The sequence below is a fragment of the Urocampus carinirostris genome, chromosome 20 (assembly GCF_059441175.1).
Source record: "Urocampus carinirostris isolate Australia breed hairy pipefish chromosome 20, RoL_Ucar_1.0, whole genome shotgun sequence".
Taxonomy (NCBI): Eukaryota; Metazoa; Chordata; class Actinopteri; order Syngnathiformes; family Syngnathidae; genus Urocampus; species Urocampus carinirostris.
This window is the reverse complement of record NC_142368.1, coordinates 3,294,061-3,309,182: the sequence shown is the minus strand read 5'-3', so window position 1 is coordinate 3,309,182 and position 15,122 is coordinate 3,294,061. Positions and strand designations below refer to the sequence as shown.

The 15,122-nt window shown below is 40.2% G+C and overlaps 1 protein-coding gene across 3 annotated transcripts in view; it reads right to left on the bottom strand.

The window, feature by feature from the left end:
- LOC148346008 (MAM domain-containing glycosylphosphatidylinositol anchor protein 2) overlaps nt 1-15,122 on the bottom strand; it is a 305,624-nt gene that overhangs the window by 23,560 nt on the left and 266,942 nt on the right. For all 3 annotated transcript variants that reach the window (XM_088325084.1, XM_088325085.1, XM_088325086.1), the window contains exons 13-15: nt 15,052-15,072; nt 11,324-11,479; nt 7,167-7,328 (exon numbers count right to left, since the gene is read on the bottom strand). In XM_088325084.1, the coding sequence (XP_088181210.1) occupies nt 7,167-7,328; nt 11,324-11,479; nt 15,052-15,072 (339 nt within the window). The remainder of the gene's footprint in view (nt 1-7,166; nt 7,329-11,323; nt 11,480-15,051; nt 15,073-15,122) is intronic.

The following is a 15,122-nucleotide window of genomic DNA, read 5'->3' as shown; positions in this document are numbered from 1 at the left end:
AAATTATCCAAAGTCACTTTTTAAAATTTTAAAATTTATAAAACAGTTATGAATCATTTTCTGCAAATATAATTTGATTGTCAAGTGTCTGTGCTGAAAAACTGGGGGTATTATAAATTATTTTTTAATTAAACATACTGTTGAGTGTAATTTTATAAAATGTTTGGTTAGTTGTGTGCCGCAAAATTTTTCCAATGTAAAAAACGTGCCCTGGCTCAAAAAAGGTTGAAAAACACAGCATTAATCAATTGGGTAATCATTGCACCTCTTATATAATAGAACAAAAAAAGGAAATGTACATTAGGACACATTGTAATTCATGGAAGTTTACAACGTAAAAAAGAAAAACATTAAAACAAAAGATCACTACCATGTGAAAGGACTTATATCAACTAGTCGGTGATTAATCAATTGCACCTCTTACAAAGGAAATGTAAATTACGTCAGATTGTAATTTTTTAGTGTAAAAAAGGCAAAACACTAAAGACGCATTTTCATTAGCTGTTCAATAAAGAATTGATTCATTGTTGCACATCTTTCCTAACAAAACTCAATTAAATTTATATTTAACAATAAACAAAATATTGAAGTTGAGGGTAATTTGCACGATAATCGGCTCATTTATTTAGTTTGACTTCAAAATGATCACGAGTACCTTCATTTCTGGCGGAATATTTTTTATAGCATCACCCTTTAGGAATCAACTCCTTGCCCTGAAGAATTCTCGTGCCGGCGTGATGAGGGGGCCCTATCGTGGATACAGAGCCGGAGCTAGCTAAGCGGCTAGCGGCGTTGTAAGTCTTCGATACCGTCCGTAATCATGGTAAATGTGAACTCTCTACCAAATGAGACCGACGAACTGGCAGTGCTGGTGAAAATATCAAAGCGCACAGGGAGTGCATTTTGCTGTGTTTTACGGAAACGTGGCTCACGTCTAGCATCCCGGGCGCTAACGTGGCGCTACCCGGAGCTATCCGGCTTCAGAGCTGTTAGACAGAGACACGAAAGCCTGCGGGAAGCGGAGAGGAGGTGGACTTGCTAACACGAGGTGGTGTATCCTTGGGCAAAAAGATTTCCATCTGCCGCAGGGAGGTCGAACTTTTGGACTAGCGTGTGACGTCATCCACTCCGCTGTGGCTAAACTACAACAAAGAACCCCGAGGGGATCCTGTTAATCTGTTAATAAACAACAAAGGAGACTGCTTGAAGTGTGAATTTCCCTACGGGATGAATAAAGTATCTATCTATCTATCAAACCGCTTTCTACATACTGTAGACTGACTTCCAAATAATCTGACGGGAATTCATTTTCTGCCTTGTTAAGTCCGTAATGTTCCGTCACTTGGCAACAGCAACAGTAGAAGAATAAGAAAAGAAATGTACTCCTGTGGGTCCGGTGAATTCGGAACAAAGGCCGGCTGCGTCGAAGTAGGAAAGGTCGGCGGCTTTCCCCCCGCCGACCCGTCACAGGACACGTAATGCATGATTACACCTGTAATCTTCGCAAAGCTTCCGCCGGTTATGAAAGGCGTTCACTGGCTTAAACCGCCGGCGGTAATAACCTCGATCCTTTCTTCACTATTGTACTTGCTAACCCGGCTAGTGCGCGCTTTAAGCTCTGGGGAGGTTTTACATTTTTATTGGTTTGTGTGAAATATGCCATAAAGAGACTGCAGCGTGGAAATCCTTAAAGGAATGACTGCATATTGCCTTTGCAGCGTATATTCGTGAATTTCCTCTCCTGACACTGACCATATTGCGCTAATCCAAGTAAACATGGACATTTCTTGGATTTGAATACTGATACCATAGATTGATACCACAAATACTTTAGAAATGATCAAAGATTGCATTGGGTTATGTATTTACCGTAAATTCTGGACTATAAGCCGCTACTTTTTCCCCAAACGTTCAATCCTGCGGCTTGTTCAGTGATGCGGCCAATTTATGTCATTTTTCTAACAGCCGCCAGCGGCGCTCGAGTTCAAGGCACATGACGCAGCTTACAAGCTAAACGCAATCGAGCATTCCGATAAAGAAGGAAACAGAGCTACCGCACGCAAACTTTACCTTGCGAGTGTGTTGCTAGCGTGTTTTTGATTAAGGGAGCGTGGGACGAAGTCTACATGACAAAGTCTCTTGCCCATACTAAACGAGGACATATTTGATGACGTCAGTTATAGGGAGAAAGATGAGAAGGGTTTACCGTGATTTCTACATGTACGGTATGTTTTTTTTAACAGACCCGTTAGCTGTTTTGCGAGCGTGTTGTTAGTAGCGTTTTGCTACCCTTCACAGGCACGGTTTGGGAAGAAAGTTACAATATTATTATTAAAGCTTTGAAAACTCTCTCGGTGTACCGTCTTTCTTTGTAAATATGTGTAACCATGTATAATATGTATTTGCAACGGTATATTTTTGTAATGTATTTATTTGTATTTATTTTGGACACTTATTCTGATAAGTCTTGCACTGACCAATTAAAAAGAAGGGGCGTAACAGACGCGGGGATGACGGAAAGTGGGGACCGGTAAAGGTGAGCGTTTGCGGACACGGCAGACAATAGTGGATATATATTTTTCCCACCCTTACCTTTGGAAATATACACTTTTTTTCCTTGGATTACTTTTAACGGGATCCGGACTCTGCAGGTCTGCATTAAATCTTAAGTAAAGGTATCATTTTCCGTAATTTTGCCGGCTGTGGTTTTTGAACTGTGTACTTAATGTTCAGTTAAAATCGCGGGACTCAAAGTGGGGTTTGGGTTAATTTTGTGATTGTGTTACATGTTTTAATGTGGGCGCATGCGGCTTATATACAGGTGCGGCTTGTGTAAGTACAAAAGCGGTTATCCTCTTAAAATGTGGTGGGTGCGGCTTATAAACAGGTGCGCTCTTTAGTCCGGAATTTACGGTAGTCATTTATTAGTATTACTTTGGACTTGATTCTTTTAGGTCTTCCGTAAGTCACAAAACCTGGATGTCACTAGACAGGCAGGATTTGTGATAACATTTGTTAAATTACCTATTAAGGGAATATTTTCACGTTTATGAGCTTCAAAAGTTCTCAATCAAATGCCGGGAGAGCAGCAAACCAGTGAGAGAGTGAAGGTGTACGATGCGCCCCTTCCCACATGTGTAAATCAAACTTGAGTGTCTTTTGTCAATGTTAAAAATGGCCTGGAGGCCTGCGTTTATAAACTTTCCCATAAAAATTGGCACATATGTTTTTCCATTCTTTCTTTATTAATTCATAATAGTAAAAGGGGCAACAAAGAGCAGTGCAAGTGTAAAAAGCCTGAAATAAGACCTACTATCAGTCAGATACTCGCCATTTGATTTAAGATGATATGATAACTTAAGATAAAGTTAGGTATTACACTCGATCCGGAGATCGTTGGTCGCGGGGCTAGATTGTTCGGAACGCGTAAGTGGTCAAAATCAAACACATCGTGGCGAAAGCAAAACAGAAGCAAAAACACAGGAAAAACGGAGATTCACAGGGCTTGACGTGTCAAGACAGACGCTCCGACCAAAGGCGACTCTCAGGACGACGTTTAAGTAGTCACAGGGAGCAATCTCTCAACGAGTTTCAGCGCTTGTCCATGGGCGGGGTCAATTGGGCGCCCTGGCAACCGTGACAGAAGCTGGCGCCACACAGTGGGGTCCAACTGGGCGCCATGGCAACCGTGACACACACACACACACAAATATATATATATACATACACACACGCACGTTTTTTTAATTTAATTCCCCAAATTACAGAAATATCTGAATCGTGTGTTGTAATTTTACTTTGTCAATAAATAGTTTTTAAATAATATCAAATCGTCTGTCAGCTTCCTTTCATTGCTCTTCCCCTGGTTGTGTTGCTTCTAAAACTGTGCTTTAATATTTAGGCATTTAACCAATCAGATTTTACCAATTTCTTGTTCCCAGGGTCAAAAATCAACCTGGAGACCTTCACAATAAGCTATGCAGGCCCTAAGACACAAAATTAGTTTCTATGAAGCTGTTGGTTTGCAAATCAGATTCTGGCTTGGCGAGCCAGTGCCTACAAGAGGGCCTTGGTAAATGTGAGCGATTTCACAAACTATCATTGCCTAGGGGACTGCAACAAAAACATAGCAATGAAAAGTTGAAGAAAAAAATCCCAGAGTCCACTGCTTCTGTCGAACTGACTTTTTCTGCCCTAAATCTTATAAAAATGTATGCCAGAATTACGAGAAATCAGGCTCAACTCTGAGTACAATGGCGATAAAAAAATAATTTCTCGATTGAACTGAAACGCACAAAAACACTGTACGACGGAGTAATTGAAATTTTCTTGAGGGAAGGACGGAGGGTGGATTTTGTGTAAAAATAAAATATTTTTAGAGAGAAAAAAATGTGGCTACATTCCTCAATATTATGGTAATTGTATACGTTTTGTTTTTTAACAGGTGTCGCAGCTAAATTTGCAGGGATTTTTTTTTATCACTATACAGTAGTTATCAGGGATTGGAACGGATTCAGACCACTGAAGGCCTCGGTGTGAAATGCAAGGACCGCTTCTGCTATCTTACATAATGGGTAACTAATTTACCCACCGACCTTGCCTAACCTTCGCTTGACCCTTGGCTTCCTCGTTGCAAAATCAGGATGGAGCCCAAAGAAGAAAAAAATCAGCGGAAAAACGGAGTCCGGCTACTCGGCACCAGCCGCTGGTGAGTACCAGCTGTCATCCGACGGCGCCATCCGACAGCATCTGTCTATAAATTGCCCGCGGCTACGAGCTCAACTCGTATACAAGCTGTCTTTTTGAGAGTTTGTGTCGTCTGTGAGATAGTGTCATCCACACTGATTGGGGCCACCGGTGGAGGATAGTGGAGTGTAGGAGATCCCCCCCACCCCTCATGGAAACAACTTGACAGCCGCGCAAACAGCGCAAAGTGACGAGTCAGAAAAAAAACAACATACGAGCGCGCTAGCAATTGTGCAAGATGTGCAGGTGGCAGATAGCTTGGGGTTGAAGCGCAGTCATCCATCAATTCGACGCCTTCAAGGCCTCAGTGATGTCTCGCACATGGCGAAGAACGTGCGCCGCTAGCTCATTAGTTGTGTTTATATACGGCGGAATGAGAATTAAAGGGCAGTTTATTGGCATATATTTGGAGCGGACACCAAAATACCAGCGAGAGTTTTGGCAAGCAGTTATTGACAACTAACACAACTCTTTATTTTTTCAGGTTAAAAACAATGTCCGGACGAAATAAAAAACTTTTAAGTTACAAACTCGTTTATTAAAGGAAAGCAAGCATGTTGAAACCAGGCAAAGTTGCGTTCTTGAATTGAAATGAAATACTTCCGCAGACTGAAGTGTGCGCCTCTGCCATGATTACTGATGCTAAGCACCAGTGCCCGCTCGTTTGTCGCCAACTGCCTCGGACTCTGATTGGCTCCCTGTCACTATTTAAACCCACGTCTATCTGTCACCTGTTGTAAGTCCGTCTGCGAACCTCAGTGTACTCTAGGCAAGCATTTTTGACCCTGACTCCCCCGTTTTGCCCCCGTCTGTTCCCCGGCTTCGACCCGTTTACCACGTCTACTCTCCTCTCCTGGCTTTTGACTCGTTTCTGATCCCGACTATGTTTTTTGCTCTCCTGTACCGGCTACTGACCCGTTTTTTTCCGTTCCTGACACTGCCATCGCTCGCCACAGAAGTCCCACTTCCTCATTCAGAGCGACCTGCTTCCCGCGTCCAGCGATCACCAGATCGTGGGTGCAACCCTTTCCTTTCTTCCAATAAAACTGAGAGAAACGTAACGCAAGTGGGTCCTGTCTGCGATCTGGTCCTGACAGCCTCCTTTTTATATGGTCTTGTGGAGTCTGATTGGAGGACACAATAAACCACGTGCACGCGAAAGGTTTCTGATTGGTTCAGACAGGAAATGCAGTGTATTATGTTGGTCGCTAGATAGCGTGCGAGTATAATAAATGAGCAATAGGGATAGTGAACTTTGTTAAAACAATGCGTTTCTGTGAGGAGCTTGGCCTGGAATTTGAGTGTCAAACTCTCCCAGAACCGAAATCTGATAAGATGAATGGAATTTGGGAGGAAAAGCCATCTTTTCACCTTAGAGGCGCTTGTGTCTGAACACCAAGTGAAATCGTAAAAACAAACACTTATTGAGCACTACAGAAACACAAAGACACTGGGTGTATAGAATATAGTATAAAAGGCACACTTAAACGATAGTTTTCCCCACAATTTTATAAAATATTGAAAAGGTCAATTTACACAAGGGATGATTTCGGAATTTGAAAAAAACAAACCAAAAAACGAACCTAAAACCCGATCACTTAGGATTTTTTTTTTTTTCGGTTTAAACTAAAGCAGATTGATTAACGATTAACTGACCGATTAATTCTGAAAATCACAACTTCAATAACTTCAGTTGCATGCAACCAATTTACATTCCTGATCTGTGTGATCATTTTTTAGGTAATTTTTTTCTTTTGCATTTATAAAAAAAAAAAAAACACACAAAAAATAGAGATACATGGTTTTCACAGCGACCATACAAAGACATTTGAGTGTTTAACACGTTTTCCCTTTAATATTTCATTTTAAAACAACATTTGAATAAAAGACATGGATTCTTAGTGGAATTAGTACCTAAATATCAATCAATCTATAAATTAGCTTACAAATCGATGGAAATCTATTTAGTGCAATTCCAAGCTAAAGTTAAAATGCTCCAAAAATAAAACAACTCAAACAAATAAAACATTACAAGCTAAATTTATAAACCACAATGTTACTTTAGCATCTAGTGGCAGCGCCTGGATTGCTGGCAAGCAAAGCTAGCTTTCGTGGCTAGTGTTTATGTCTGAGACTCTAGCATTAGCGGCTAGCTAGCCTCCATTTGTGGATAAATGGTGTAAGGACACTATTTAGCATGTACCGTTTAATGCCAAACGAAAAATAGGGGATTCATCGGCTGAGTATGCTATGATTTCACATTTTTTGAATTAGCCGGTTATAATCGGCAGACTGTTAATATGTGGGGCCCAAAGAAATAAGTCAAAAAATGTTGTTGAAAGCTTCGAAGTTATTGTTTTAGGATATAACATGCTACATAAAATTTCCGAAAAGGCAACGGACACTAGCGTGCATCTTACCTATGTGTTTCCCGTACATGTGGTAGAAGAACCCGAAGCAGTAAGCCGGCGGGTTGGCGATACCGTACGGGCTCCGAGGGGCAACGTTGAAAAATGGGCTGACGAGACGGGCCTGATCGCCTTCCTTTCGTGGCCTCGAAGTTTCGATGTACATGTAGAAACCTTCGGAAAGACACCATATTCCACTTCAGTTTAGTATAAATGTGTTCTGATTCGGGTAAAATGGTCGCATTGTGTAAAGTAATGTAAAATTGTTTTAATCCGTTCCAACACCCTGAATGTTTATCTTGAATATTTAACGTAAAGCTAACCCAGGCTAATCGTACGTTCGCGTTATCTAGCTAACATGAACGTGTAAAAATAAAAAAATCAGGTCGTTCACACGTCATTTAGCACCCGGGTCTCCACAATAAGTGGTGAGCGGTTAAAGGATAAAGAAAAGATTTATGAATAGGATTTCTTACCTTTGTGGTGGTCTGCAGAAGCCATGCTCTATTCCCTCGAAAGAAGGGAAACTCGCACACCTTCATATTTTGCTATTATTTCTTTCTTAAATGCAATAGTTGTACGCACTACTCTTCTTTTTTCACCTGTAGCAACTTTGCTGCTTGCACCAAGCTTCTTCCGAGGCATAATTAGGGGTTAAAACACTCCCTTCACCGCTTTTGAAAAACGAAAACAGAAAAGGAGTGCGCGTTGCCGTGACAACAGTTCTTCACGAGGGGTGGGGGCAATCTACACTCGTACGCCGCTCAGCATCGCCCCTAGCGTACCGGCGTTCGAACTCCGATTTTTTGAACGAAAAGCGAAGCAAGAATTTCTCGAAATTTTTGGTCGAGAACCGATTTGTTCGAACTGAGAGGCGTTCGAAAACCGAGGTTCCACTGTAAATTGGTCACATTGTTGGATAAAAAATATTTGGATTACTTGCCCCCCGTTTATTTATTTCTTTTCAACCCCATTTTTACGACTTTACAACCATAATTGTCAATAAATGTGTTCTGCGTGTAAATTGGTCGCACTATGAAAATGGTGATTCAGTTATTTTTTGCTTACACATAAGTTTTTGTATTTACAACCATAAATGTCTCTTAATGTTTTAGCATGTGCGAGTACATCGGTCACATAATCCTGATTCGATGACTTCACACCTTTTTATTATTCTTCAACCACATATCTTAGTGACTTTACCACTGTAAACGTCAATAAATGTGTTCGCATTAGCGAGTGAGGTCGCACTGTAAAATCACGATTCGATTATTTACCCCCTTTATCATTTTTCAACCACATATCTTTTTGATTTTACGACCGTAAACAACAGTTCTCAAGACAAACCCTTATCTTTTTAACGAGATTCTCTCTTGGAACATTGCCACCATTATCGATCACGGTCTGCCGAGATGAAGCTAGCTCGTTGCGCCGCTAACCCCCGACAACCCCAAAAAAAATTTAACAGAATAGATTTCCGGGCTGAATGTAATTATCCTGAAAAAAGAGCAGGGGCCAGTAATAAACTGCAGCATTTTGAGACCGCTATGTGATTAGCGCCCAAAAAAATCCCATCACAAATAAGCTCAATTCATTTCTACTGTTGAATAGCTGATGCTAACTAGCACGTAACCAAGGTGACAGCAACTAGAAATCAGTGCGAGTTGTTTTAAATGTGTGGCACTAAGTGGCATTTTCTTATCATTTTATTAATTATTGTTATTATTTCCTATTTGGTGGAGCAACTTATAACATAACTCAACTTTTTGGGCTGAGTCATGAAAGTTAAGTTGGTCGCTTTTGGACGCAATTTGGGTTACAACTGTCCTCACTCAGAAACCGATGGCTCACTCCATTCATGAGTGCATATAGCTGGATAAAATAGTTGCGTGAATGGTTAACATATTGTAACTTCTGGAGCTGATCGGCGTACACGTGCTAAGCCCAGCCAATACTGACCGTGTTGGTTCAGTCTTTATTTATAGTATTTATAGGACACAATTTGAATTACTGATTACAGTGGAGATGTCATACCAACAAACCCCGTTTTGGGTGTAAAACGCTAAAAAATTCTTTATATGGAAGATCATTTTGAAATCTATGTTTATTGTTGAGACACCATGATAAAAAGCCACAAAACAATTCTTTAACACCCAGAAGCTCTTGCAAAAGCACCTCGAGCAATTTGATTGGGTGAGCCGTAGGAACGGGTGGGACTATACAAGGGACGCGCACACTCCTCTTCCTCGCCCAGCCCGCACTGAAGGTAAATACGTTGGTATGCTTGGCTGCAGTATTTTGTGACATTTTTACAAAGAACTTTGCTCGCACCTTGTTTTGAAACCATTATTTAGGACCTTAATGACAAGTAACTGTGGGTGGAAGACACATTTTACGTGGTATATTTTATCAAACCATCAAACATCACACAGGGGAATGAAATGTACTGAATTAAATTTTGTCTGGACAGTGGGTTTATTGCTTTTGTTGAATTTGTCTTAAAATACTTGGTGTGTCTCTCTTTCTCAAAAAAATAATAGATTTTTTTTTTTTTTGCTGTAAAGGCTCTTTGGGTCTTTTTGTGTTAATTGTTGTGTTAAAAAATAATGATCATTTTTGGGTTACTGCCATCCAGAAATAAATTAGTGGAATAGTAAATAACATATTTCCTTTTTTTTTTTTCTTATCTCAATTGGTGGACCAAACTACGTGATAACATAACCTGACATTTGGGGTTAAGTAAAACTTGCCTTTGGTTGTTTTCTGACCCAATATGAGTTACATTAAACTAGTTACTCTGAAAAACTAACTTATTGATTTGTTTTCAAACTTTTGGGGGTAATTGTCATTTTGGGTTGAGTAAACTTTAAGAGTTAGGTTGGTCTCCTTCTGACCCAATTTGAGTTACATTTGGCTTAACTATTTGGGTTAATTGTTATGAAAAAATGAACCAACATTTCAAGGTATATTACCTTCCAAAATTTGGGTAAAGTAATAAAGCATTGCAATTTTTTTCCTCATTTGGTGGACCCAGCTTTTTAATAACCCAAATTAAAAAGTTAATTTGGTCGCTTTCTGACCCAATTTGTATTAAATTAGTCTAATTACTCTATTAAACCTGATTATTGATTTGTCCCAACATCTTGGGTTTATAGTAAAAAAAAACTACAACATTGGAGTTTTTATTACCAACCAAACTGTTAGGTCAAATAATAAATAAGAAAAAAAGCTTTATCATTTCGGGTAGCCACCATTTTATAACTTAACCCCTGGGCTGAATTTCATATAATTATCCCGAAAAAGGAACATGGGCCATTTTGAGAGCGCTAAGTGATGAGTGTCAATGCATTATTTACCGAATTTTGAAAAATCCCGCCACAGATTAGCTCCTATTAGTCTACTATTGAAGACCTGATAACTAGCACGTAACCAAGGTAACGGCAACGAGGGAGCTACGCGAGTTGTTTTGATTGCGTGGCGCAAATTGGCCGAGGCATCCATTATGCAGCTCCCATTTTAAATAATTTAAGCATGTATTCTTGCTTTTCTTTTAAATAGTGCCACTTTTAGTGGCATGTTTGGAGGGTGAGAAAGAAATGCTAAATTAATCATGTCCGTCCTGGTTAATTTTATATCTGGTAGAGTGCAAATGTATGCATTTATGCAGTATTGTTGATATTTTTTTTTACCATGCAATGCCATGTCATGAGGGGAAGCAGTGGGGACTTGTGAGCTCCCTTTTTTTGCAAGGTAAGAAATGAATCATCTATTATTGTAGCACAATTTTATAATTTGATCATCAAAAACATTTTTAAAATCAGCATAAATATAGAAGATCATTTTGAACAAACATTTTAGGGTTTAATGACACCAAAAATTGGGTCAAATAAAAAATATGTAATAATAATAATAATACTAATAATAACAAAGCTCCTTCATTTACTCAGTGGGTTGAACTAAATATTTGATTAAACTTGGTAAGTCGCTTTCTTACCCAAATTGTGTTACGTTAGACCAGTTGAACCTGATTATTGATTGGATATGTCCTAAACTTTTGGGTTAATTGTGAATTGTGAAAAAATTATCGAGAAGGACAGACTTAACCCTAGTTTTCAAGTTAGGTTGACTCATTTTGGGTTCAAACCATTCGCTTCACTGCAGTTACTCACCCTGCTTGGAGCCGGCCCGGTCGCCGCTGGGTCCGGTATTGGGTGTGTATTTGGTGTCACGGGTGGCGGCGCTGTGCCTCGTCCAATCAAAATCGTCATTCTTGTCCTGCGTGAACATGCAGATGGGTTCCTCCTCGAAGCTGCAGTGGAATTCTCCTGAGGAGCCGCATAGATGCAAAGATTGTCTCAGGGGGGAGGCTCAGCAACTGTTAAGTCCTAATTACGCCTCCCGATGCTAACGAACAGATTTCTAAATGAAGACGTGAACTGGGGCTGACTGCCACGTTGGCAAGCAAGCGCTACGGGTTTCCTTCAGAAGGGAACGCTCACAATGAAAGGATTTGCAGCTGATGTTTGTTTTCTGGCAACACAAACGTGTGTTTGCGTGTTTACCGTCGAGAAAAATCATGATGGGAGAACACAAGCTCGCAGTTTCAAATAAAAGACTGCTCTTGGTAACATAACATACCAGGGTCTAATTGGTCTCATTAACTTGTATTGTTGAAAAGTATAATAATCATTCTAAATATATGTTATTGTAAAATTAATCAGAATAACTAAGATTTCTCGTGTGAAAAAAGATCGCAAATGCCATGGTGTGGTGACTTGCACCCTTTTTTGTCCTCTCACTTGCTTTAGAATAATTGTTTATATGATTAATATGCGGGGTTTTTTTCTGTTCCCTGAGCAGAGGGCAAGGGGAGTGGGGATGTTGGGGGCGGGGGGGAATTGGGGGTTTACATTGGACACTGAGGAGTCCAAGCAGGAAAATAATCCTAAATTGCACTCATTCAAATTATATCAATGTCTCTAAAGCGGTTTTCCAAAATGCTATTGTTCAAAACGGTCTGATATTTTTCTTCTTGTTTTACATATTTTACTTGATATTTTTGCGTGTTTTTCAGAGGTTCTGTGTTATCTCAGCCTAAAACTACCTGTGCGGGGTTTGCATGTTCTCCACGTGCTTGTGTGAGTTTCCTCTGGGCACTCTGGTTTCCCTCCACATTCCAAAGACATGCATGTCCAGGTTGTCCCTAAGTGTGAATGAGCATGTAATTGGCTGTATGTCTCTGTGTGCCCTGGCTGGCAACCAGTTCAGGGTGTCCCCTGCCCACTGCCCAAAGATTGCTGGGATGGGCTCCAGCTGCCCCCCGACCCTACTGAGGATAAGCTGCACAGATAATGGATGGATGGTTTACTAGGGAACATCATAGATCTACCGTCTTGTATTTTTTCCAAGATGTGTTTTAAATGTATTATGCACAACATTTTCTTCCAGGGGGCATGCCACCTCCCTGGAATGTCGACCCACTGGGGTCTCACAAAATTCTATAGGAAACTGGATATTATCAAAAGTAAAAGTTACATTTACACAGGATTTTTCCACTTTAGAACACTTAGTTGTTGGGTAATAAGTGTGAACGCAACACCCAGATAAACATAACTGATCTCATTTAAAATGTTCAAAAAACTAACTTTTCACGAACAATCCTTGTCCTCGTAGCTTGATCTTAGTAACTCCATCACGAGCCGATGTCAAGTCGCGCATGCAGAAGAAATAACCCACGGGGCGCAAGTTAGCTAGCGGCGCAACCTACGCTTAAGAAACAAAGCTAAACGGCTGAGCGAAGGACGCGGTGCAGCCCGGCGTTGTCCTCAACACAAGCCGCATTAAGCATTCGGCGTGGCGGGGGGGGGGGGGGGGGGGGGGGGCGGCCCTGCTAAATATTCATTGATTTATTAAAACGTAGCTCGCAGCGCTTTGCTGAGTCGCGACCTTGAGCGGAGCGGCGTGGGCCGCGCACGTCAGGTGAGTTGCGCGGGCTCGCGGAGGATCAAGAAGCCCAAAACGCTTCAGCTAGGTCAGGAAGACCAGGGGACCTCTCGCATGCTCTCACTTGCGGAAATGTTTTTCAATTACCTCCACAAGAATAGCAAAAAGTTGCACCGAAACGTACTTATCTCCCTCCATTGATTGTAGGTTCCAGGTTTCTGGATAATTAGAATTGAAGTCAAAACTCTGCCTATAAGAGTTGCCTCTACATAGCAGCACATTTAAATTAGATTTAATTTATTGTTCTCTTTAATATATAAATAAATAAATAAACAAACATTACAGTGGGACAATGAGGGCACACTGATTGGATGGGTAAGCAAGGTCTGTTCTTTAGAAGGCTGATGGCAGAGGGGATCAGGCTTTTCCAGGGCGGGCCCTCCAAAATCTTATTGTCCTGTGTTTGCGGCCTGGTGGTAGAAGGATGAAGTATTTGTTTAGTTGGTGAGTGATATCCTGGACAATTATGTTTGCAGGCTCCAGAGAAAAGAGATCATGGGTATAGTCCAGGCAGGCAGAGTGGGCCTGGGGTGGGGAGAAGCGCCACGGTTTTGGTCCAAAACTAAATGCAAGGAGAGGAAGGAGATGGTGGTGGCAGAGGTGTCGATGATAAAAGAGGAGCGCTACAGCATCAAGGCGGTGTCACAGAGCCGAAAAGGAAGCTGGAGGACTTGGGAGGGAGTTGTCAACCGGTAATTCAAATTTAAGGATTGTTGGTCCCGAGCTGCAGAGGGATCTAATGCCATCAATGCCAAGCAGGAAATAGCAACGAAATGAACTTCAATTGAGGTAGGAGAAATAGCTAGTTTTTGCTGTACAAAAATATGATGCACATTCTTTGAATAGAAAAAAAGTATGCTAGCTTTCCACACAAAGTATAATTGTAAATTTTGCTGTATAAAAAGACAATGCAATTTTTTACATATACAAAAATTTTAATTTTTGGGCTTAAAAGAAATAGCTAGTTTTTGCCCAACAAGAAGACGATGAAAATTATTTGTGTAGTAGAAGATAACACTAGTTTCAGTACGACACAAGACGACGATGCTAATTTTTTGTATAAAAAAGATGACGCGAGCTTTCCGAGCAGAAGACCATGCTAGTGGCTTGGGGATGAAGAAATAGCTACTTTTTGCTGCACAAAAAGACGATTGCATAGAAGAGGATGACGCTAGCTTTCCATGCAGAATACAATGCTAGTTTTTGCTGTAAAATAATACAACGCTAGAAGACATTGATAGTGGTCTGAGGTAAGAGAAACAGCTAGTTTTGGCTCTAAGACAACCTTATTTTTTTACTTAATATAAAGGTAATAGTTTTAACATTATAGTGGGATGACGTTAACTTTTCTCCCAGAAAAAGATGAAACTATCTTTCTAAATCAAGAATACAGTGCTAGTTTTTGTTTTTGCTAGAAGACGAAATTATCTTTCCACACCAACACGACGATACTATTTTTTTGTATAAGAAATGACAGTTCTAAGCCAAACAAATATGCTAAATTCTGTTTTTTAAAAAGACTAGACAATTTTTCTGTGCACAAAAAACAACACTCGCTTTCTGTTCAATTATGCTAGTTTTTTTGTATAAAAGACAAACCTATTATTTTTTCTTGAATAAACAAGCTATTTTTATTGGGTACAAATTAGATTTTTGTCATAGATACATATGCTAGTTTGCACAGTTTAGACTGTTATTGTTTCATGTGTTTTTACAACTTGTATCTAAATGTGTTGCAAAAATATATAAATAGTGCTTATGGCGCACTTGCATTTCTTCTCTCTCAATCAATTGTATAATGTTTAAAACAACAACAGATAATGGGAGTAAAACATTTGTTATGGATAGCAAATCTTTGAGGGGGCGGGGTTATGTGTTGAGGCTTTATACTTACTTAGGTGAGGGTTGATGGGAGCTGTGGAAAAAAGAACAGACATTAGAAAAGCTAAAATAGAAAACGAATCC